The 24,035-nt window shown below is 53.5% G+C and overlaps 2 protein-coding genes and 1 long non-coding RNA gene across 4 annotated transcripts; 1 reads left to right on the plus strand and 2 right to left on the minus strand.

Moving 5' to 3' along the window:
• Nucleotides 1-210: 210 nt before the first annotated feature.
• GNB2 (G protein subunit beta 2) lies at nucleotides 211-5,492 on the minus strand. Its single transcript, XM_061402089.1, has 10 exons — nucleotides 5,330-5,492; nucleotides 2,844-2,989; nucleotides 2,594-2,632; nucleotides 2,372-2,478; nucleotides 2,003-2,066; nucleotides 1,758-1,920; nucleotides 1,612-1,678; nucleotides 1,076-1,277; nucleotides 769-985; nucleotides 211-686 (listed from the first exon to the last, which is right to left on the minus strand). The coding sequence occupies exons 2-10, from the start codon at nucleotides 2,898-2,900 to the stop codon at nucleotides 580-582; spliced, it is 1,023 nt and encodes a 340-aa protein (XP_061258073.1). The 5' UTR covers nucleotides 2,901-2,989; nucleotides 5,330-5,492; the 3' UTR covers nucleotides 211-579.
• Nucleotides 5,493-13,585: 8,093 nt separating this feature from the next.
• Nucleotides 13,586-23,763, plus strand: ACTL6B (actin like 6B). Of its 2 annotated transcripts, XM_061402080.1 has the most exons (14): nucleotides 13,587-13,707; nucleotides 14,152-14,228; nucleotides 14,406-14,571; nucleotides 14,871-14,971; nucleotides 17,797-17,894; nucleotides 18,545-18,639; nucleotides 18,705-18,811; nucleotides 19,512-19,601; nucleotides 19,768-19,829; nucleotides 19,944-20,058; nucleotides 20,168-20,248; nucleotides 20,355-20,450; nucleotides 20,631-20,717; nucleotides 23,467-23,763. In XM_061402080.1, the coding sequence occupies exons 1-14, from the start codon at nucleotides 13,683-13,685 to the stop codon at nucleotides 23,545-23,547; spliced, it is 1,281 nt and encodes a 426-aa protein (XP_061258064.1). In that variant the 5' UTR covers nucleotides 13,587-13,682; the 3' UTR covers nucleotides 23,548-23,763. The 2 variants fall into 2 exon arrangements, with proteins under 2 accessions (XP_061258063.1, XP_061258064.1); XM_061402079.1 differs by having other exon boundaries at nucleotides 13,586-13,707; nucleotides 14,152-14,571.
• LOC133238701 (uncharacterized) lies at nucleotides 22,200-24,011 on the minus strand. The gene is made up of 2 exons (XR_009733596.1): nucleotides 23,834-24,011; nucleotides 22,200-22,658 (listed from the first exon to the last, which is right to left on the minus strand). It is a non-coding gene; the product is annotated as an uncharacterized LOC133238701 (long non-coding RNA).
• Between the last annotated feature and the right edge of the window lie 24 nt (nucleotides 24,012-24,035).

The raw sequence follows: 24,035 nt of genomic DNA on the forward strand, positions 1-24,035 counted from the left end.
ACCAGAAACGGGAGGGCTGTGTCTGTGGGATGCCCATGACCTTTGACCCAGAGGAGGTGGTCCTGCCTGTGATCCAGCATCTGAATGAGGGGGCATCTGACTGAGGGAGCGAGGGAACTTGTTATCCCTACTTGGGGGGTCCCCCAGCCACTCTGCCACTGGGAACAGAGACTAGAGTGAGAAAGACAACAAGCAAGGGTGGAGACCAGGTACAGAGTTGGAATTGGTTCCTTTATGGAAAAACTGAAAATATAATAAAAATTAAAATAAAACCAGTTTTAAAAAAGCCAGCCCCTGGAGTTTCCACCTCCTGCCTCTGGCCCTCCAGCGGGATGAGGCCTCAACCCCAGGGCAGCAAAAGGATGAGGGCCTTCTGCCCCTCTTTCCCCATTCTATCCCCATCTTAATCTCCACAGTGGGGGCCCCGGGAGGAACCAAACCTGGGTAGGGGAGCAGGGACCCAAGGCCCCGTGGCCCGGGGAGGGAGGCTCGGTGTGCACCCAGCCCCAGAGCTCCCGGCCTGTAGTGTGGGCACGGGCAGGGCCCCTCCTAGCCTGGGCCCAGTTGGGGTCGGGGCTGTTAGTTCCAGATCTTGAGGAAGGAGTCCCAGGAACCTGTGGCCACAGCCATGCCATCGTCAGTGACCCCGAGGCAGCTCACACGGTTGTCGTGGCCCGCGAGGACACCTGGGGGAGAAGGGGGCATCAGAACCCCTCCGGCCCAGTTCCCTTGTCCCTGCCTGGCCCCCTGCTCAGCTCCCGGTCTCACCTGCACGGTCGCCCTTCATGGCATCCCAAATGTTGCAGTTGAAGTCGTCGTAGCCCGCGAGCAGCAGCCTGCCGCTGCGCGAGAAGGCAACAGAGGTGATGCCGCAGATGATGTTGTCGTGCGAATACATGAGGAGCTCCTGGTCGGCCCGCAAGTCAAAGAGGCGGCATGTGGCGTCATCAGAGCCCGTGGTGAAGGCGTAGCCGTTGGGGAAGAACTGCAGGACATGCGACCAGAGTGGGGTGAGGCCGCAGTGAGGGCCGGGAGCCTGGCAGAGAGGGGCCATCCCAGCTCGCCCAGAACTTACAGCCACGGCGTTGATGTCGGATTCGTGGCCGATGAAGGTCTGTCGGCACATGGAGTCCCGCACGTCCCACAGCTTGATGGAGGCGTCGCAGGCGCCTGACACAAAGGTGCGGCCGTCGGGGGCCAGGGACAGGGACATCACATCACCACTATGTCCAGCAAAGCCCACAGTCTGCTGGCCAGTCTCAATGTCCCACAGGGCACTGGAGAGGTGACGGAAGGAAGGAAAGGGTCAGAGAGGGGTTAGGATAAGATGCCCTCTGCCCCTGCCCTACCCCTCCACCGCATGAGCTCAGGCCCGAGGCCATCTCCACGCTGGGAGCACTGGCAGCCAGCGCCTGCTCCTGCCTCACACTCGTCCCTCCTTCCTACCACCAGAACAAAAGGCTGAAGGGTTTGCAAGGTGGTCGCTGCCACTCCTGGAGCAGGCGGTGACTACCTGCTGCGTGAGCCCTGAGGCCGTGTTCCCCCCGGCGCCCCCCCCCTCAGCAGGAAGTGTGGGTGAGCCCCGCCTGCCTGGCGCTGGCAGGCCCTCACCAGGTGGTGTCCCCAGAGCTGGTGATGATTTGGTTGTCATCCAGAAAGCGGCAGCATGACAGGTACCCTGGGGGAAGGGGCTGGTCAGCGGGGGTTGTCAGCACAGCTGGCGCAGCCCCTGTCCCCGCCATAGGGCCCAGGCTCACCGGTGTGGCCAGGCAGCTCCCGGCTGACCCTGACATTGCCCTCACGGGTCTTGAGGCTGTAGATGGAGCATATGTTGTCCAGTCCCCCGCAGGCCACGAAGTTCCCTGAGGGCGCGTAGGCACAGGTCATGACCCAGGAGGAGCGCAGCGGGATGGCGTGGACCTGGGGGCAAGGGGTAGTGCCCAGGGTGAGAGCCGGCTGGGCGCCGCAGCCCTGCCCCGGCAGCCGCAGGCGCTGCCCCTACCTTGTTGGTGGTGTAGCTGTCCCAAATGATGAGCTTGCCGTCCTGGGAGGCGCTGACCAGCAGCCTGCGGGAGTGAGACAGGAGAGCCAGAGGGGTCTGGGTGGGAAGGCCCCTCTGGAGGCAGGACACCCTTCCCCTCTCCCATCTGGCGAGAGACAACTTCCGGTAGCAGCCCGGAGGTTCCCACTAGCTCGGTTTGGTCCTGTTTCCTGGGCCCCTGGCAGGGATCTGGAAGTCAGGTCTTCCCACACTCACTTGCCAACGCGAGCATCCTGTTTGAGACACCCAATGTGCAAAGCGGCCCCTGCCCACCCTGCCTCAGCCCAGGGTGAACACAATGGCTCAGCACACAGCCTCGACCTCACCCACCTTGAGTCTGTCCCCCAGTGCATGGCATAGATTTTGGCCAGGTGCCCACGGAGGGTCCTCCGTGTCCTCATCTGGATTCTCCCCACTGGGTCCAGCCCAGCTGTGATCTGGAGGTGGAGGCAGAATGGGCTTAGAAAGGTTCCGGTGGCAGGGCCCACGGAGAAATATGCCTCCCACCCGAGCTCCTTCCCTAAAGCCAAGTCCAGCCCTGATTCCTCTCACCTGGGTCAGTGTTGAATCCCCACATGCTTTTCGGGCATCCTATAAGAGATGGCAGAGCCCGTCAGAGGGGCAGGGAAGAAGATGGGGAGGAGAGGAAAGAGAACGGAAAACAAGAGTGGAAAGGATGAGACAGGAAAAGATTAGGGTACTGCCCCCCACCAAGCACACGCACCCCCCTCCCCTGCCTCCCCTAGCCCGGTACACACAAGCCACCGGGTCCTGCCCGCTCAGCCGCCCGCCAGGCCCTCACCCGGATCTGGTTCCGGAGCTGCTCGGCCTCCTGTCTCAGTTGCTCCAGCTCACTCATGGCGCCGGGCCCGTGGGGCGGGGTTGGGGGCGGCTGGGGGCCGCGGGACGGGGGCTGGGGGAGGCAGCTCCTCGCCGCTGGCCCGAGGCCTAGGGGATGCAAGGCTGACGTCAGGCCCAAGGCCGCCGGGGAAGCAGGGGTAAAGGCGGGGCCGAAGCGCGGCCCGGAAGGGGTAAGCACCGGTGGGAGGGGGAGGGGCGCCAGCAGTGGCCGCGGTTCCCCCCGGCACAGCCCGGGTCTCTGGCCCGGAGAGACGTAGCCGTGACCCGAGCAACAGCTGACTTCCCCAATCTTTCTCCCGCCCCCCGGAAACGGAGCGAGAAGTGCAAGAGGAAGCGCAGGGGAAACCCCTCCCTCGGACAGCAGCCCGGGCGGGACACCCGTGGCAGGAACTGGGGGGCTGGCGGAAGGGGGAGTGCCAGGGAGAGTCCCTTCGAAAACAGACCCGGCGGCCGCCCCTGCCGCACAGGCACCGCCCTCCTAGCACCTAATTTTAAAAGGGGCGGTGCCTCGTTAAATTCACCCCCATAAGCCGCACACCCTCCACACACACACACACACACACACACACACCCAGCTTCGATTGGGGGTGGGGGAGCCCACAGGGGAAAGCTGGTCTGTTCGTGGGGTTGCCTAGGCAACCGTCACCCGGACTGAGAGCACCTCATTGGTGAAGTGCCCCCACCCTAGCCCGGTTGCCAGGGCAACCGCATCCAAGGCTGAAACCTGTAGGGTGGGTGACCCCACCCCCGGCCCAATCGCCCCCGCCCGACCCAGCCTCCTGCCCCTCCCCAGAGCCGGCCAAGGTGGCTGTTTACAGGATTTGGGAAAAGCCGATTGGGCACTAATAGGTTCGGGACGGCTCACCCCGGATTATCCCTGGGCCGGCTGCGCCCCATTAGCCGCCCGCGGCGGGTGGAGGCGAGGGTGGCGGGGAAGGCAGCCCCAAGCCGCTGCTCCCTCCAGCGCCGAGGCCGCCCGCCCCGGCGCGCCCGCAGAAAGCCCGTGGGAGCCGCTCTCCAGTAATTAGGTCTCCGAAGAGAGGTCCCGGGCCCAGAAGCGCGGAGCTGCTCTCTCCCAGGCGCCGGCGGGCGAGCTTAGCAGGCAGCCCCAGGCGGCCTAGCCCCTGCGCCCTCCGCTCCCGCAGAGCCCTGCCGCGGGCTCGGCGCAGGGGCCCTCGGGGCCTGGCTGGCTCCGCTCCAGGGCTCGGAGTCCTGCCGGCCCCCCCAACTTTGGACACCTGTGTGATCTGCCCATGCACACTGCACTCTGCCGACCCAGACATCCCCCCAACCCGCTCCCCCCCGCCCCCGGTCCCACTTCCCCCAGGCCCTGGGCGTTCCTCTTCCCCACTGACATTTCCCCTTGGTCTGTTCAGATTTCTACGCCAGCGCCAGAGGACGCCCCTCCAAAGAAAGGAGGGGGGCAGAGCTCCCCACCCTACTTCCCCAGCTCCGGACAAAGCCCCTTCCTTCCAGCTGCCGGCAGCCCAGGCCGGGCGGCAACGCCAGACGCCCGGGGCAGAAGGAAGCAGCAGGCCAGGAGGAAGCCGCTGGGGGCGGGGGCGACGCTCCCAGCCCTCAATCCCCATCACCTTCCAGAGGCCCCCTCAGCGGCCCCGGACTCTGGGCATACAGCAGCCGGGGTCCCAAGGAGAAATGTGGGTGCCACCGCCTCCGCAGGTCTGGCGGGGCGAAGGGGAGGGGACAAGGGAGGGTCCCCGGATCTGGCAGCTGGAAGGCGCGGGCCGGTGCCGCGCTGCGAAGCGCAGTGGGCCTGGCCCTCCGGCCCCCACGACCTCCATTTTGCCCAAAAGATAGCTAAGTGTGTGTGTATAGGGGGGGCGCCTGGGAGCCAAGCGTGGGGTCAGGACTACTAAAGGGAATGGGGTGCCGAGGCCTCTGGTCCCGGGTAATGAGGCCAGAAAAGACGGGACAGAACCCAAATCGAGGAGAGACGAAGGGAGGGACAGCCTCGCGGCCTTGCCTGCCTCTCTGAGGATTCTGGAGTTTTGCAAGGCGAACGCCGGCTGGGGTGCGAAATGCGAGGACACGACGGGTGCTACTCAGGGGCCGGCAGGAGGGTGGTAGTGGTGGGGTAAGGGGCGGGACGGGGCCTAGAGGAAGCCCCGAATTTAGACCCCCAACTTCTCAGGGAGCAAGAGGCAGGTGGGGCTAGGATGGGGCATGGGGCCAAGCGAAACACCTCCCCCCGATGGTGCAGGGAGCGCGTGCGTTAATTGGGGGCGAGGGTCCCCCTCTTCCCCTTCCGGGTTTGGAAGCGACGAGGCCAAAAGAAGGGAGGGGAGGTCTGGAGAGTTACGTCCGCTCCCGAGAGGCCAGACCGGGGAGACAGACGGAAGAGAGGTTCCCCGATGGGAATTTGGGGCTTGCGGGGGGGATGAGGACTCCTTTTATCAGCGGAGGTACCTGTGGCGGTGGGAGTCTGCGAAGGGTCGCTAGAGGAGCGCGGCAGGTCCTGTCTTCCTCCGCGGCGGAGGCGGCAGCGGCGACGCGGATGGATTTCCTCAGTCACCCCAACTCAACCGTCCAGCGCTGCTCTCCCCAGAGCGGAGGGATCCCGCCCGCCAGTGACGCGGCCGTCGCCGCCGCGCCCAGGGCCCGGCTGGGCGAGACCAACTGCTCGGTGGGGGGAGGCAGGAAGGGAAAATATCACTTAAGGTGCAAAGATTGACCCTGTCACATCAAAGATAGTTCTCCCAGCTATTTCCAAGCAAAACGGACCGAAATAAATTGCTTTGCTTCCCGAAAAGACGCAAGACATCCCCCCTGGGGCTGGCAGAGGTGGTACCGGCAGAGGGGAGGGTGAAGCCGCTGGTTGGTCACGTGACCCGCCCTCCCGGATTGGGCGGCTCCAGACTGGGAAGGGGAGCTCGACGCCCCAGTTCTCCGCCTTGGCTCCGCCTCTGTTAGTGAGGCCACGCCCCTGTGCAGGGGCGGGGTTAGAGAGATTCAGACCCGCGCTGGGCAGCGGGTCTCTGAGGTGGTAGAGGAAAGGGCGGCCATTCCGAAGGTAACCGACCAGGAAGGAGTAGGGGCCAAGCCAGTTCCTGGGAATTCAGGTGTGCTGTGAAAAAACTCCTGCCCAGGCAATGTCCCCGCGTTGTCCAGTGGGCTGCATGACACTGTAATATCAACTCGTATTTATTGATTTCCATGCTTATTTAATCTTCACGAAAATATTATGAAGTACTGGCACTGTTCCCATTTAAAATAGTGGAAACAGATTCCTAGGGCTGCAGAGTTGAGACATGAACCAGGGCAGCTTTATCGACTTTATTGTGTGCGGTGCTAGCCTCTTGATGAACCCTGCTCTGGACCATCCCTGCAAAAGGCTGAGAATGTAAGTGCCTCAGCTTCCAAATTTACAAAATGAGACTATTGATAGCTACCTTCTCTGCAAGTCACCTTGGTTAGTTATGAGATCCCGACGGATTGGGAAAATGTTCTGGTAAGTCAATGAAGAGCTTTCATTGAGTCCTCATGCAATTTAAAATTATCAAACACTTTTCATGTAGCCTCTGGTAAAGGCATTACAGATAGTTTTCAAAGCACTCCTCTGTCCAAGGGATTATCCAAGCAAAAGTACTAGAGTGGGTAGCCAGTCCCTTCTCCAGGGGATCTTCCCAACCCAGGGATGGAACTCCGTCTCCTGCATTGCAGACAGATTCTTTACCATCTGAACCATGGGGGAAGCACATTAGTACCTCAACCAGAGATTAAACCTGGGCCCCAGCAGTGAAAGCATGGAGTCCTAATCCACTGGACCACCAGAGAATTCCCATCAAAGCACCAATTTTTAAAGAAAAAAATTGTTAAAGTCATTCTTAGTTATGCACAAATTCTGTTTATGTGCACTCACCAGTTCAGTGATATATTAACAGTAGATAATAGATGTCAATTACAATTTGGAAGGGACCTTATAATTTACTTCTATTTCCTCTTAATCTACATGTGGGCAGAGACTTCCCTAGAGTCATTTAGAAAACTAGCAGACTCAGACTAGAACCCAATTTTGTTTATCTCTATAAGGCATCTGACACTGCTTCCTCTCACTCTGGTTTCTGTGCTAATATGCTTCCTTACTTTAACTCAGTCAGCAAATATTTATGAGTCCCAGTGATGTGTTAGGCCCTGGTGATACACCCTTGAGTTTGTGTGCCTTCCTCTGCCTGCAGGGAGCTTAGTGTATAAGAAGAGACGATGGCAGACAACCACGTGCATAGCTGTCAGTACTGGCAGCTTGGAAGTGCCATTTACTGAGAGCAGAGCAGTTGGGAGGGGATATATTTGGGGAGGAAGATCAAGAGTTTTTGTTTTGTTTTTAACATTTATTTGTTTATTTTATTTGGCTGCATCGTGTCTTGGTTGGGGCATGCAGGCTTCTCTCTAGTTATAGCACGTGGGCTTAGTTGCCTCGTGGCATGTGGGATCTTAGTCACCCGACCAGAGATCGAACCTGCGTCCCCTGCTTTGGAAGGCATATTCTTAACCACTGGATCAGCAGAGAAGTCCCAAGATCAAGAGTTTTAAGTTGGGGCGTGTTAGGCTTGAGGTGCCTAGGAGAGGTGCAAGGCAGAATGCTCAGCAGTGGCAGTCTAAGTAGGTCTGGGGCTCAGCAGGAATCTGGGTTGGAATAGAGCCTTGAGAATGAGTGGCATTTTAGAGCAGATGAAGTCATAAAGAGGTTCAGGGAAAAGACAAGATGGCCTCAGACCAAGCCCTGAGGAACTCCAACATTTAAAGGTCAGGCAGAGGAGAACAAGCTGCCAAAGGAGAAGCCAGCTAAGAAGAAAATCAGGAGAAGGTGGAATTCTGGAACACAAAAGAGTGTTCCAAAAAGGAATGGTACATGTTGTTGAATGCTGCAGAGAGGTGAGATAAGGCTGAACTGGGAAGCGGGCATAGGATTGACCACTGTGGAGGCTGATCCTGGCTCTGTGTGGAGCTTTTGCACTGGATACTCTGCTTGCAGCGGCCTGAGGGCAAGTGAGAAATGAGGTAGTAGAGATGACCAAGGTGGCTGAAACTTTGGGAGTCTTGGCTGGGAGAGGGTGTAGGAAGGTGCAGCAGCAGTGGGAGAATGTGGAATCAAGATATTTGTGTTTTGATGGGAACTTCTAGACCTTGTTTAGATAATAATGTGAAGGACAATGAGGAGACAGAGGTGAAGATACAGACAGGTAGGGGATGACCAGTGGATGGCCAGTTTCTATGAGAAGGCAGAAGCTTTGGAGCACATGTGGAAAATCTGGCCCCGATGTGGGACACTTCGTCCTCCCTCAGACTGTTCTTTCTCAGGCTTCTCCTCAGCCTTTGCTGCCTTTCAGGATCTTCTATAAACACTGATTTTCTGGGATCCTGACTTTAGCCTCTTCTCACTCCAAGTTATTCACTCCAATCACTACTGGGACTTTGATTACCCACTGATTGCTCATCACTCTCAAATCTCTATCTTCTCTTTCAGATTTGTTGTCTGTCCAACTGCAGATTGAACATCTCCACCTGGATGTTTTTGGACAGTGGTGCACTGTTGGAGTCAGCTAGTGCCAGCTTGGACCAGCTCACAGGAGCCTACTGTATCCCTCTCTTCCCAACTCCTTATTCAATGAGGTCATGTTGATTGTAGTAACATCATCATCATGGTGGCAATATTTACACCATGGAAGTCAGCAAATGCTTGAGATCGAGGTTCCCCTTCCCTGCAGAGTTGGTTGTTAAAACCATGATTACACTCCACTTGTTTACAGATGTCTCATACCCAACATATTCAAAACTAAAGTAATCTTCTTCCACCCCACCCCATCCTGCCCAGCTCTGCCCCTCCTCTGAGTCTCTTGGCCCAGTTAACAGCACCACCGTCCACCCAGGAGCTTCTCGCTTCCTCATGCCCCATATCCAAAGGATAGTCAATTAGTTAGACTACAGTCCAAGCTGCTAGAATGAAGAGTCCTCAAAACTCAGTGCCTTAAGCAACAACCCCAAACTAGATCCTTCAGGATTCTGGGACATCTTGGCCCTCCTCAACCTGTGGCTTCCACTTCTGTGTCCAGTGCGGCCCAGGCATTTCCCACTACTGTATCTGAATCTTGTCTCTCAGGAAGCGGGGGGAGGTGGCATGGAAGCACAGGTTCTTTTCTGTTTAAGGACACCACAAACTTCTACTCAGAAGTTGGCCAGATGCAAGGAAGGCTAAGAAATGAAGTCTGTAGCCATATACCCAGCTAAAATATTCCTCATAAAGAAAGAAGGGAGATTGCGATTGAGGTAAGACTGGCAGTCAATGTCATCTGTAGATACAGCTTATCAATGCTGCTGCTGCTGCTAAGTCACTTCAGTCGTGTCCCACTGTGTGCAACCCCATAGACGGCAGCCCACCAGGCTCCCCCGTCCCTGGGATTCTCCAGGCAAGAACACTGGAGTGGGTTGCCATTTCCTTCTCCAATGCATGAAAGTGAAAAGTGAAAGTGAAGTCACTCAGTCATGTCTGACTCCTAGAGATCCCGTGGACTGCAGCCTACTGGGTTCCTCCATCCATGGGATTTTCCAGGCAAGAGTACTGGAGTGGGGTGCCATTGCCTTCTCCGCTAATCAATGCTACTTCTCCAGTATTGCTTAAATCTATCCCTTCTACAGTATGCCAACAGCTATTACTTTGGTTCTTGCCTGTTTCCTAGTCTTTTAGGATAGTCCCTCTCTAATCAACCTACCAAATAGCTGCTAGAAGATATCTTTCTACAGTGCAAGTTGGATCATATAACTTTGCTGTTCAGAACTACGCAGGGTCCAGTGGTTAAGAATCTGCAGCCAATGCAAGAAACCCAGGTTCAATCCCTGGTTTGGGAACTAAAGATTCCACATGCCTCCAGGCAACTGAGCCTGTGCACCACAACTACTGAGCCCATGTGTGGCAACTACTGAAGCCCACACGCCCTGGAGCCTGCACTCCGCAACTAGAGAAGCCTGTGTACTACAACTAGAGAAAGCCCATGCACAACAATAAAGACCCGGAGCAGCCAAAAATACATAAATAAATAAAAATTATATATATAAACCATGCAGTAGTTCCCAACTGACGCCATGCGAAGGGCCAAACTTCTTTGTAAGACACACAGGCTGGGGCTTGTCCTGTCTACTAAGAATGCCTTCCACCCTGACTCCCCTTCCACTTGTCAACTGGGAAATTTTTCATTTTCTCATTCTTAATTTAAATATTGCCTTCCTGACTACACTGTTGTTTGTGCCCCACTGTAATGCTGGCTGCATCCTGTTGCAGCCTTCACTGGACTATTTCTTTCTGGGCACTTGCCACCTGTACTGGGGGTTCCCTGGGAAGCCAGGGCACTTGGTTTGTCTGGCAGAGGACTGGGTGAGAGCTCACCAAGCAATGAACAGACCCTCACAAGATGCCAAATCATATTCAAGGTGTGGGGCCTAGGGGTCGTGACCCTACCACCTTTGTTATTAGCAGCTGCTCAGGTTTAGCCAATGTGAGAACCGTTAGATGACTTTATTGAGCTAATCATTTAATCATCCATCATCCAAAACAGACATTAAACTCAGTGAGAGTCACATCAAGTTATGTGAGTCATTTTATTCTCAGTGCCTATCAGATACCTGGAGAACATCAAACATCTAAGAAATGAATAGAAGCATGACAACATTTTCCCAGGATCAATACTCTTCACATACCACAGTTCAAATCTCAACTCTGGTCCAGTAGCTAAGACCCTGAGCCCCCAATGCAGGAGACTGGGGTTCGATCCCTGGTCGGGGAACTAGATCCCACATGCCAAACTAAGAGTTCGCATGCTGCAACTAGAAAGGAAAAAAAAAAAATCCTGAGTGCCGCAACTAAGATCTGGCATAGCCAAATATATATATAAAATCTCAGCTCTGTCCCTTTACCAGCTGAGTGACTTTGGGCCAGTCACATTTCCATGCCTCTGTTTCCCCTGCAAAATGAGGATGATCAGATCATTATGAGGATTAAATTACTTAATATTTGTAAAGCGTTTATAACAGTGCCTGGCACATAGCAGATGCTTTGTATTTGCTAAGTAAAAAGAGTTCAGGGATGAATGTGTCGGTCTTTGGCTATTTTTGTAGTTTCATCTTCCCCTGACACTGGTCTCTGCCACCAGCTCACATCCAACTCTCCTGTTTCCACATATGCCAGAAATGTCAACCTCCCTAGACCTTTGCTCACAGTGTTCTCTGGGTAGAAGACCTTTTCCACCTCGTTCACCAGTGACCCCTATTTATCCTTCACAGTTCAGCTCAAACTTCACTTTTGGAAGTCTCCCTGGACTCTCAGAGACAGGTAGCCCCTCCCTCCTCTGAGCCTCCATTTCACTGCATTTTCATGCACATCTGAGATCCCCATTGCACTCAAACTCCTTGAGAGCAGGGATATATTTTATGCACCTTGGTGTTCCCATAGCTTGCACAATGCCTGGGACACTATAGGCATAAAGGATGTTTGTTGAATGAATGAATGGATGGATGAAATACATTAATAAACTTTAACCACTTGCATCATGCAATAGAGTATCATGTCAGATCCTATGACAAATGAAAATTGGCCACAGTTGACTGGGAGATAAGTCTAGTCCTGTAGTTCACTGTAGCTTTTGTACCAACCATGAGAGGAAAAGTCACCTTACTAGACAGACTACAGATTTCTATGAATATGTGGATGATAATATTAAAGCCTCAAAAACACACAGGGATTTTCTTAAGACCCAATGTTTGCTGAATAGTCCTGTATCCCTAGCACTTAGCCAGGAGTGAATCAAGCCAGGAACTTGATTCTAGCATTGGATTGAATCCTCACCTCCAGCTGTTCTACAGATGGGGACAGTGAAACTTGCAGAAGGATACAGAATCATCTGTCAACTGGCTGATGAGAGATGTGAGTTCTAGTCCTGGCTCTGCCCCAGTGAACTGTGTGACCCAAGATAGAGCCCTTCTTGTATCTGGAAAAATCCCAATAAAATCTAGGCCTTATTTTCATGATCAGTAAAGTTTCCCCTGACTGGGACAGTTTCTGAGTCTGTGGTCCAGACTGGGATAGGGAAGGGAATAGTGGCAATTGACAAGATGAATTTAAAGGGGAAGTGAAGCAGCATCATTCAATGACAACCAAAAGGAGAGGTACAGGCCATGAATAGAATCACTTCTCATCCAGTGTCTTCCTTTAATTCTCACCTCAGCATTTTGAAAGATTAAGAAATGAGGCACTGAGAAGTTAAGTAAGGGGCTGTTCCAGTTCATCCAGACCACAGTTTATAGAGGCGGATGACTGAGCCTAGGCTCACTTTGGACTATTTCAGTTTCCCAGCTCCTGAGTCAGCTCTCTCCTACAGCTCACCGCTCCCACCGAAGCCTCCAGTTGGGGAAGCCAGGTCTGGACTCAGAACAAACCCTGGGAATGTGAAATGCCCCTGTCGCCAGTGGATAACGGATGAGCCAGCTCAAACCATCTGTCCTCTGGCTAAGGAAAGGTGGAGCCCTTACAGAGTGAGTATCTGGTAAGCAGAGAACTTCAGGGGCATTCAGTCATTACACAGAATCCTCTTCCTCTGCTATCTCTGGTCTTAATGCTCCACTCACCCCTAAACAAGTAGGTGGGAGTGCTCCCCACACAAGCATGTATTCATATGCACATATGTACACACATATGCATGTGCACAAGGGCTTCCATGGTAGCTCTGGCGGTAAAGAATCTGCCTGCCTGCAATGAAGGAGACCCAGGTTTGATCCCTGGGCCCGGAAGATCCCCCGGAGAAGGGATTGGCAACCCACTCCAGTATTCTTGCCTGGAGAATCCCATGGACAGAGGAACCTAGAGGGCTACAGTCCACAGAGCCACAAAGAGTTGGACATGACTGAAAATGACTAACATACACATACATGTGCTCACATATGCTGACACACTCAAACACATACATACAGACAAACACCTACACACATGCTCACATAAGAGTCTCTCCGCTGACCCAGGCTGTCAGAACTGCTCCTTCCCCTTCTCTATCAAAACTGCTGTGGAGGTGGCCTCATACTGGAAGCCCAGAAGGACTTAGTAGCCTACTAGGGGAAAACCTACTTGCTTGATAAATAACTCCTGAGAAAAACAGATGAAAGAGAGGTGAATGCTAGCTGAGAGCCATGTGTGTACATGTGTGTATGTATGCCAACAGGGACCAACGAGGAAAAGAGGGGCCATCAGAAAGACAAAGATGGAAAGAAACAGGGAGAAAATGGAGACACACCCCCTCCCGTACCTCTCCCTCCCTTCTTCCCTTCCCTGTCTCCCCGAGGTTATGGCAGAACCTTGCTCAGGAGCCTGAGAATGGCCACGTCTCCAAGAGTATGGCGCCCTCTCCTAGATCCTATTTGTAAAAGTAAAGGAGCAAGGGCGCCTTCAATCACCCCCAGGTCTTCGAATGGACAAGGAATCTCTTGTGTAGTCCTGCTCTCTTCCAGCCTGTCCCTTAGGACCAGCCTCGAGGTCTTCGCTCCCCTCAATCGCCTCCCCGCCACCTAAGGTTGAGGTGTCTGGCCCTTTAAAGCAGCGGCCCCCGGCCGGGTTATTGTCTCGCCTCTCAGCCAATCGGCGGCGCCATTGGGGGCGGGGGACCTGGCCTCCTGATTGGCGGTCCGCGCGCCCCGCCCCGCCCGGGATCCCGGGAGCTGTCCGGCCGCCACGGTGCTGATCCTGCCGCCGCCCACGGGCCGCGAGCAGCGCTGAGAGGGCACTATGAGCGGGGGCGTCTACGGCGGAGGTGAGCGAGCCTCGGGCTTCGGGATCTCCAGCCTGGCGTGGCCTCGCCCGAATCCAAGCGCCCCGAACCCACGCAACCCAAGCTCTGGGCACCCTGGGGCCTGTCACCTCTGCGATCGAGCGGTTCCAGCCCCGGGTTTGGGTCCTGCATCACTCCAACCTTCGACCCTCCTCAGAATGCTTGCGCGTACCCGGCCCAACCTCACCACCATTCAACCCGTCTCCGCCCGGCCTCTAGCCAGGCAAGGAGAGTGGCCTGAACAGGGCCACTGGGCAGAAAGGGACTTTGGAGTCTTGATCTCCCACTCCCAGGACCCTGAACTCCTGGCCGAGCTCCCACCTGACCCTTCCGGGTTGAAGGTGGCTCTGCCGGGATCTCCTCTCAGAGCAATCCATGGAGAGAGAGTTTGGGAGATAACCCCTCACAAGTTTGTCTCCCGCACAGATGAGGTGGGGGCGCTGGTCTTTGACATTGGCTCCTTCTCAGTCCGCGCTGGGTACGCTGGGGAGGACTGCCCCAAGGTGAGCCTTCCAGCCCCCTGCCCAAATCCTAGGGCTCCCCTCCAGGCTTCCCAGTCACCCAGGGCTCTCAGCGCCCAGAGAAAAGCTCTGCTAAGCGGGAATATGGGAGTAAACCCAGGGGGTGGGCTGAGGGCCCTGCAAGATATGGCTTTCTCTCCTGTCCATGCCCCGCTCCAGGCTGACTTCCCCACCACGGTGGGGCTGCTGGCCGCGGAGGAGGGGGGCGGGCTGGAGTTGGAGGGGGAGAAAGAGAAGAAAGGGAAAATCTTTCACATCGACACCAACGCCCTCCACGTGCCTCGAGATGGAGCGGAAGTCATGTCTCCCCTCAAGAATGGCATGAGTATGGGGCCCCCACTACCGGCTCCTGACACAGACCCAGAACCCACACCCCACAACCCGGGGCACAGGGCCCCACATTCACGGAGTATTCCTTGCAGCTGCCCAAGTCCCAGGGATGCCCTTACTACTTCCCAAAGCTGCCTGGTTTCTCACAAGGATCCACCAGATTCCTGGGAAAGGGGGGATTTCTGCTGGGCCTTGTCTCACTTCCCCTCCCCTGGACTTGGCTTCCCTCCTCCCTTCCTGTTTCTGGACCCCTGCCTGCCCACCCTCATCTCTCCACTGATGTCCTGGCCCCAGTTGAGGACTGGGAGTGCTTCCGTGCAATCCTGGATCACACCTACAGCAAACATGTCAAGTCTGAGCCAAACCTGCACCCAGTGCTCATGTCAGAGGCCCCGGTAAGTGCATAGTCCAGTCCCTAGTCCAGCCCTGGGGTGGGACATTCACCTCTCCTCAAGCCATTAATCACTCCTCTTTCTTTGTTTTTCAAACTTTCCTTCCAACTCTGTCAGGTTCAACCACTTTCCTTTCTCCCTGTGTTAGTCTCCATGCCTCCTTCTCTTCTCCTGCTCTCTCAACTTGCCTTTCCCCCAGTCATCCTTACACAGTGCCCCACCCCCCAAGTCCCTGTGTGACCTTTTAACTGAAATTTTTGGTCAATGTTATATACACCTATATAGAATCAATTTTATTTATAAACTGCCATGCATAGCCTCTTCCTTCTATTATCCCTTTTCCAGAGACAATTGCTTTTCTCTCTTTTAGCTTTTTTTTTTTTTTGCCATTACCTTTTATATCTCTAAATATAATAAATCACTGATTGTGAATTTTTCTAGCTCTAGGTATTATCTATGGGTTTCCCACTATAGAAAATGAGCACTTAGCTCTCTTTCCTCCCCAACCCAAACCACACACATTTTTTTCTTACTTGAAGTACTGTTGCAGTTTAGGGTTGTTTTTTGTTTTTTAAGATTCAGTATTTATACTCTTATTATTATATATGCTAATCAGGCCTGAGACAGGCAATAAACTATTTATTTTCCTCTCTTGTGCAATTATTTGTTTTCTCTAGCACTGAAAATTTTCTTTGTTTTTCTTCATTTTCTATCTACTTAATAATGTGACCTGAAATTATTCATCAGTTATCTTTATCTTTCCTCAAGATATTAATTGCTTTAGGTGTTCCATCAATTTCAGCTTCAAGAAATCTCTCCAGGAGCCTACTGACCTGTTCTGTTGTAGACTAGTTAGCTTCTATGCAGAAGCTATAGCTATAATCCTTACATCTCCCTTCACCTTCATCTTAAGAAAACACTGCCCCTCTCTCCTGTATTACAAGTCCTGTTTCCTGTGGATCATTACTCTTTTCTTGATTTTTTCCCTTGTTTTCATGGAGCACATCTTCCAGTAACTGCTTTAGAAAGGACATAAGAAGTAACCTTTTTGAGGCTTTGCATGTCTAACCTTGAATGTATAGTTTAGTTAGGTATAACGCTCCAGTTGGAAATAATTTTTCTTTGGAACTTTTTTATTAAAAAATTATTTACTTGGCTGTGCTAGGTCTTCATTGTGCCACATGGACTCTTCAGTCTTTGTTGTGGCATGCAGGATCTTTAGTTGTGGCAGGCATTTACCAGAGATTGAACCCGGTCCCCCGGAATTGGGAGTGCAGAGTCTTAGCCACTGGACCACCAGGGAAATCCCTTTTTATGAAATCTTGAAGGCACTTATTCAATGCCTTCCAACATCTACTGTTGCCATCAAGAAAGCCAAGGTCATTTACTTCCCGATCCTTTGATGTAACTTATTTTTGTTTCTGAGAGTTTATAAAAGTTTCACTTTGTCCTCAGTGTTTTACAGTTTCACAATATTATATTGGTTTATTTTTGTTCATGGCTCTGGACACTCAATGTGTCTCTTTAATTTGGAAACTTATGTCTTTCAATTCAATTAAAAATTTAATTACTAAAAAAAATTTAATTACTTATTTGTTGATTTATTTCTTTCAATTTTCTCTGTTCTCTCTTAGGAAATCCTATTATTTGGATTTTGTACCTCCTAAACTGGTCTTCTTCTAATGTTTTCATCTTTTATATTTTATGTATCTCTTTCCTCTAATTTCCAAGATATTCCCTCAATTTATTTTTCAACTCTTCTATAAAGCTTTTAATTTCTGCTCCTCTATTTTTATTTTCCAGGAGCTCTTTCCTGTCCCATGAATGTTACTTTTTATTCATCTTTTAAAAATATTTATCTGTTTGGCTGTGTCAGGTCTTAGTTTGTAGCACATGTTACAACATGTGGGATTTTTAGTTGTGGCATGTAGAATCCAGTTCCCTGACCAGGGATTGAACCCAGGTCCCCTACATTGGGAGTGCAGAGTCTTAGCCACCAGACCATGAGGGAAGTCCCTCGTTGTGCTTTTGATTTGCATTTCTCTAATGACCAAAAATGTTGAGCATCTTTTTATGTGTCTGTTGACTTTTGTGGGTTTATGGTTTTCTTCTTTTCTAATTCTCCCTTTATTATAATTTTGCTGGGATCTTGGGAGAGAATAAGGGCTTCCCAGGTGGCACTAGTGGTAATGCAGGAGACTATATTACCAATGCAGGAGACTTAAGAGTTGCAGGTTCAATCCCTGGGTCAGGAAGATTCCCCTAAAGAAGGAAATGGCAACCCACTCCAGTATTCTTGCCTGGAAAATCCCATGAACAGAAGAGACTTGTAGGCTACAATCCATGGGGTCATAAAGAGTCAAACATGACTGCCTGCATAGCCTGGGAGAGAATAAAAGTAAATGTTTGTATTCAATCCAACATTTTTACCCAGAAAGATGTTCTTTTTCAGCTTTCTTATCTCTGAGAGGATTAGAGTGGGAAAGAGGGATGTACTGGGGTCTTGTTGGGGGGGTTGGCCTGAAGTGTGTATTGCACAATAGAAAGCATTGTGCTAGGAGTCAAGAGACTGTGACTCTAGACCCAGCTCTACCAAGAGCTTTCTGTGTGATCTTGGCCAACTTCCTTCTCTGAGTTTTATTTTCTTCAGTTGGGTTTTAATTGTGATATTTCAAATTCTTTATAGTTTCAACATTCTAAAGACCTATGAGGGTCAGGGGACCTGACCTCTGTCCTCAGTGCAAAACAGGTCTGTGTATGTGGAAGGTGTATACATAGATTGGTGCCTTTCATTTCCTGAAACTTCCCCTCTTGCACTTTCTCCCCAGTGGAACACACGGGCCAAACGGGAGAAGCTGACGGAGCTGATGTTTGAGCAGTACAACATTCCTGCTTTCTTCTTATGCAAGACAGCTGTGCTTACTGCGTATCCTCTGGGTTAAGCTGCTCTGTGAGAATGGAGAGTCAGGGTGGAGTTTGTGGTGCATTGAGATGGAGGCTGGGCCTGATTCTATGGAGATAAATATCCTAGATGGGCAGACACCCCCCATCCCCAAGCCCCATTAGTGCAAAGAGCCCTTGGGAGCTGAGTGCTTTGTATCTTGGGGTGGCCAGACCAGTGGTCCTTTCCCATTCCTTGGATCAGGCTGAGCATGGAGAGTTGGGACAAGTAGACAACGGGAGCTGGGGCTGGAGAGAGAAGGGAAGGGTATATGACACTGAGATGTTCCCTTCCCATTTATTTTTCTGAAAGGATCAGCTTTCCATAGTACTCTGTGCCAGGCACTGGGGCCATATAGACCCTCATTTCAGGGATCCCATGGGACATAGAACTAAGACTAAAAAGAGAGGCTGGATATTCAGAAGAAAGGAATAGGGGAATAAAGTGTGATTCAGATAAGAAAAAAGTGGCAAAGCGTCTCAGCTGCCTTTCTCTAGCAAATGAGTCACAAGCCAGAGGGAGAGATTTGAAGACTGGGATTGGGCTGGACCTAGGAAAGTAGAGAGTAGGCCAGATCAGCTTCCAGCCTCCTTGTTCACTGCTGCTGGCTCTTTGACCCACCCTTCCCGTACCAGCTTTGCAAATGGACGCTCCACAGGTCTGGTGCTGGACAGTGGGGCCACCCACACGACAGCCATTCCAGTGCATGATGGCTACGTCCTGCAGCAAGGTGGGGCCTCGATAGGGGTCGGGGGCACCTTGAGGGACCAGGCAATGACACCCCCTCCTTTCCAGGCATTGTCAAATCACCCCTGGCAGGGGACTTCATCTCCATGCAGTGCCGAGAGCTCTTCCAGGAAATGGCCATTGACATCATCCCACCTTACATGATCGCAGCCAAGGTGGAGCCTCTGGGATGTCCTGGGCACTGACCCTATGACAGTCAACCCCCTGACCCATCAGATATCAGGGTGGGGAGCAGCCAGGCCCCAGGAGGATCCTAGGCCCTCAATTTGCAATTGAGGCATCAGAGATCCAGACAGGCTGAGGGACATGGCCAAGGTCCCACAGCCAACTGCTAAAAGGATGCGTGTATGAGGGCCAGTGTGGTGGGTTCTGGGCTCCAAGAGACCCAGGTTCAAGGTCTGCTTCTGCCACAGAAGAACTGTGTGACCTAGAGCCTGAGACTACAGCTCCTGAACCTCAGTTTCCTCCCCTGCAAAGTGGAAAAACTGCATGTAGGGCTGCCGCAAGTATTAATTGAGACCCTGCATGCAAGGGATCTGCACGTGGAACATGGGTCAGTAAAAGGCTGTTTCATTAAGGTCTGGCTTCCTACTGGAATCGCCAAGCCATCGATGTTCTCTGACCAAGGCCTTTTAGATTTCTGTACCGACTGCGTGCACAGCATCCATGGGGTGGGCTCTCCCCATTCTTTCTCCTCTAATAGGGAAGGGGGAGAAACACCTTTTCTGGGCAATAGAACAGAGAACCCGGTGCCCATTAGCTGCAGAGCTGGCAAGTGCTGGGGAGGCAGATGTGGACAGGGCAGGTTGGGCCAGTATGGGATGCAAAGGGTGATCGCAGGCTGTGCCCCTACAGGAGCCTGTACGGGAGGGTGCACCCCCAAACTGGAAGAAGAAAGAGAAGTTACCCCAGGTTTCCAAGTCCTGGCATAACTACATGTGCAATGTGAGGCACTGGAGAGGGTCCCCGGAAACCACCCCTCCAGCTCCTAATCCCTCCCTCACCGCCCTTCCCCACCATGAGCAGATGGGAGGGACAGAGGCCCTGCAGGTGGGGTGGGAGTGGGGCCTGAGAAGGGAGCCCAGCCCTCACCATGTCCCTGGGCTCTTAGGAGGTGATCCAGGACTTCCAGGCCTCCGTGCTGCAGGTCTCAGACTCTCCCTACGATGAGCAGTGAGTGGGGCCCAGGGCTGGGATGGGGGGTGGGAAAGGGGAAGGCCTGGGGCTCTGGGGGTCCTCTGGTCCTTCGGGAGCACCCCAAGCAGAATCTCACTCCTTCCCGGGCAGGGTGGCTGCGCAGATGCCCACAGTGCACTACGAGATGCCCAACGGCTACAACACAGACTACGGTGCAGAGCGGCTCCGCATCCCTGAGGGCCTGTTTGATCCCTCCAATGTCAAGGTGGGGCTGGCTGGAGTCCCTGGGTCCCGGGGCTGGGGGGAAGCTTAGGATGACAGGGGTCTGGGGAGAGGGGACAGAGGGCCCAAAGCCCAGTCACCTTTCTCCACAGGGCCTGTCGGGGAACACCATGTTAGGGGTGGGCCACGTGGTGACCACCAGCATCGGCATGTGCGACATTGATATTCGTCCGGTGAGGCCCAAGCCTGCATCTGGGTGGAGGGGTCCAGGAGAAGTGGGGGTGTGGGGGCCAGGGCAGGGCCGTGGCCTGACTGTTCACTCTTCCTCCCTGCTCTCAGGGCCTCTACGGCAGTGTCATTGTCACGGGTGGGAACACGCTCCTGCAGGGCTTCACTGACAGACTCAATCGAGAGCTTTCCCAGAAGACTCCACCGGTAGGAGCCCACCCTTGGCCAGGGCCCTGGGCCAGCCCTTCAGCACCAAGTCCTTCCTCCTTCCCACACATTGGCCACCAAAGCGGCTCCTTCCCACTATGGCCTCCCCACTCCAAGCCCTGTCCCTTCCCACTTCCCAGAACCAGGTGTCTGCTTCCCCCAGCCCTTCTTTCTTCCCAGAGCATGAGACTGAAGCTCATCGCCAGCAACAGCACCATGGAGCGCAAGTTCAGCCCCTGGATCGGGGGCTCCATCCTGGCCTCACTGGTGAGAGGGGAGGGCCCTGGCCTACTGCTGAATGTGGAGTAGATCCAGACCGCCCCACTGCCTTGCCTACCGCCTCATTCGCTCATTGTTTATGAAAGGGCAGTCAGTGCTCCCAGAAAGGTGAATGCAATCTCAGGACACAAAGCAGGAAGTGGAGGACAGGAAGCTGGACAGGTTGGCTGGGATGAGATTGTGGTGATCTGTGTGCCAGGGTGAGCCCCTAGAGGTTTGGGGCAAGGTGATCTGACGGCCACAGGCATGTCTGAGAAGGTTATGTCCGACAGGTGTCTTTGGGGATGGGGGTATGAGCTGAATTCAAGGGGACCTTGACGGGAGGCTCTTTCTATTGTCCTAGAGTCACGGGATGGGTAGCAGTGGGCATAGGGTGGTGAGCAAGGGACAAACCAAAGGCAGCAGTCAGGGTGGTTCTGCGGCGGTAGGTGGGGAATTCAGTCTGGAGCAGCTGCTGGGGCGGGGGCAAGACATTGAGCAGAGAGGTAAAGATGCAAACTGCATCTGCCGGATGTCAGCCACACAGAGGGGGACAGCAGGGTCATGACAGGACAAGGAGGATATCGGCTAGAGGCAGTGCCCCCAAAGGGACAGAAGCAAGGGTCGGAGTGACAGAAGACTGACCCCCTGAAGATAGCTCAGGGTTGGGAGTGTCAGTTGCACAGTCGTGGCAAGCCTCCTGTGCACCTGGGCAGACAGCCCAACCTAGTCCCTGCCTTCGTGCATGGGGACAGCCGGGAAGCCAAGACAATCAAACAGGAGGTCACCACAAGGTGTGGGGTGTTCCTTCAAAGGAAGACCTGATCTCATTCAGGGATCAGGAGGGGCCTCTAAGGAGACTTCAAGCTGAGATGGAAGAGTGAGAACTCAGGAGGCAAAGCAGGAGAGAGGGTGTGTGGCCCCAGGGGAGAGCCCGGCAAGGCCACAGGCAGGGGATAGGTATTGTGGGGCCAGAGTTGAGGAAGCTCGCCTGGGCTTCCCTGGTGGCACAGATGGCAAAGAATCTGCCTGCAATGCGGGAGACCTAGGTTTGATCCCTGTGTTGGGAAGATCCCCTGGTGGAGGGCATGGCAACCCATTCTAGTATTCTTGCCTGGAGAATCCCTGTGGACAGGGGAGCCTGGAAGGCTACAGTCCATGGAGTCACACAGAGTCGGACACGGCTCAGTGACTAAGCACACAACCTGGGCTGCAGAGCAGAGAGTGGGTTGGAGAGGGCTACCGTGGTCTCCACTGTGACCCGGGGTTGCCAGCAGAGCGGATGTGGGGAAGAGAGGGTTGGAGCTTATCAGAGGTCTGACTGAGAATGTGGGCACTGTTTGGATACGAGAGGTAAGAAGGAAAGGGGTCAAGGATGAGACCCAGGATGCTGGCCGCTGATAGTGCTATCCGAAAGAAATGTAACATGAGTCATGTATGTCATTCAAAATTGCTTAGTAGCCATATTTTTTAAAAGTCCAAAGAAACACATTAAGTTTTAAGAATATATTGTATTTAATCCAATATGTTCAAAGTATTGGCTTCCCTTGTAGCTCAGTTGGTAAAGAATCTGCCTGCAGTGCAGGAGACCTGGATTCGATTCTTGGGTTGGGAAGATCCCCTGGAGAAGGAAATGGTGACCCACTCCAGTATCCTTGCCTGGAAAATCTCATGGACACAGGAGCCTGGTGGGCTGCAGTCCATGGGTTTGCAAAGAGTCGGGCACGACTGAGCGACTAACACACTTACTTATTCAAAGTATTATCATTTCAATATGTCATCAGTATAAAATTTGAGACGTTTTACATCCTCTGGATTTAGTCTTCAATATCCAGTGCAGATTTGACACCGAGAGCACATTTCATCTTGGATTAGCTGCATTTCAAGTGCTCGATAGCTCCATTTCAAGTGTTCCACATGGCAAGGGGCCACTGGATTTGGACAGGGCAACTGTAGAAGGCGAGAGAGACCAAAGAAGCAGGTTTGAGCCAGGGCTGGACGACGATGGTGACAGCAGTCATGGATACGTTGAGTGTGTGAGGTTCCAGGAGACACTGAGAACCAGGTGTGCGAAAGACAATTGAGAATTTGGGTCCGGAACTCAGCACTGAGCTCTGCACTGGAAACTGGAGATGGTGGGAAGGGTGGGGCTTTGGCACAGTAAGCAGAAGCCAAGGGAGAGGTGACATGGTCCGGAAAGGTGTGTCCAGAAACAAGACACACACACTAACTTTCAGGCAGACGAAAGTAATCATAGAGACGGTACAGTCTTAAGTGCCAGGGCTGGCGGACCGTATTTCAACGGGGGTTGGGGTGGGGTGCCAGAGTAAAGACATCATCCCGACCTTGATGTTAGGTGGTGTCAGAATGGTGAGGAGGGTGGAGGAAAGATTTTTCTTGGGAAGGAGGGAGACTTGGCATGTAAAGCCTGATGGAGTGACAGGGTATCTGGTGGAGAGGGGATATGGAGTGTTGGAGCGCAGGTTCGCTGGCCTGCAGCTGGAAGGTCCACCTCCCAGTTCGAACCGCAGATGCTCAGTAAATGCTCAGTGAATGCATCGGTGATTGAACGGTATGAAGCGGGTATCCGCCCTCTGAATACGAAGGAGGGAACAGGGAGATGGGGCAAGTTGGTGGTTGCAGGGGGAATGTGGGCTTGGGAGGGGGAAGATTCCGAACCTCCACGGGTGGAGTGTGGGGAACCTGCTCTCCCTCCCTCCTGGGCCTCCCTGACCGCCCTCCCGCCCCACCCACCCAGGGCACTTTCCAGCAAATGTGGATCTCCAAGCAGGAATATGAGGAGGGCGGGAAGCAGTGCGTGGAGCGGAAGTGCCCCTGAGGGCGCCCCCCTCCCCACCCACAGGCCGGCCCGCAGCCGTGGGGGAGGGAAAGCGAACGGAAGGAGACGGTTTCCCCCACCTCGGCTCTGCAAGCGCAGGATCGACAGCCACCCCCCAACGCTCCCATCACCCCCCTTTTGTTCCCCTCCCCACTTGTCCTCTTGATTGTGAAGTTTCCGGGTTAAATGGAGTAAACATGTTTTAAGAAAAAAAAAGTTTGGCCTCTTTGGGGGTGGGCAGTTGGAGCAGGAGTCTGGAGAGAGGAGAAGGGAGGGCCACACCTACCTCCATTCGGAATTACACACTGGACACTGGGGCGAAGTCTGCGGGCGAGGGCAGAGCCGCGGGATCCCGGAGGCCTCGGGTGTCAGAGGGGCCGCAATCCAGGGACGATCACGAAGCGAGTACCGGTTAGAGACGCTCAATGAGGCCGCAGAGGGAAGCCGAGTTGGGGGATGAGGCAGCCGAGGCGTGACGGAGCCGGGAG

Source organism: Bos javanicus, chromosome 25, assembly GCF_032452875.1.
Source record: "Bos javanicus breed banteng chromosome 25, ARS-OSU_banteng_1.0, whole genome shotgun sequence".
Lineage (NCBI taxonomy): Eukaryota > Metazoa > Chordata > Mammalia > Artiodactyla > Bovidae > Bos > Bos javanicus.

What these genes read in the sequence shown, in the direction of transcription:
- GNB2 (XM_061402089.1), bottom strand. Translation starts at nt 2,900, where the DNA reads ATGAGTGAGCTGGAGCAACTGAGACAGGAGGCCGAGCAGCTCCGGAAC. An exon ending in GGAGCTGCCTGGCCACACCG is followed by an intron (nt 1,679 to 1,757) that starts GTGAGCCTGGGC and finishes CCCTTCCCCCAG; the next exon opens with GGTACCTGTCATGCTGCCGC. An exon ending in CATGAAGGGCGACCGTGCAG is followed by an intron (nt 687 to 768) that starts GTGAGACCGGGA and finishes CTTCTCCCCCAG; the next exon opens with GTGTCCTCGCGGGCCACGAC.
- ACTL6B (XM_061402079.1), top strand. Translation starts at nt 13,683, where the DNA reads ATGAGCGGGGGCGTCTACGGCGGAG. An exon ending in CGGGGGCGTCTACGGCGGAG is followed by an intron (nt 13,708 to 14,151) that starts GTGAGCGAGCCT and finishes TCTCCCGCACAG; the next exon opens with ATGAGGTGGGGGCGCTGGTC. An exon ending in TGGCTACGTCCTGCAGCAAG is followed by an intron (nt 18,640 to 18,704) that starts GTGGGGCCTCGA and finishes CCTCCTTTCCAG; the next exon opens with GCATTGTCAAATCACCCCTG.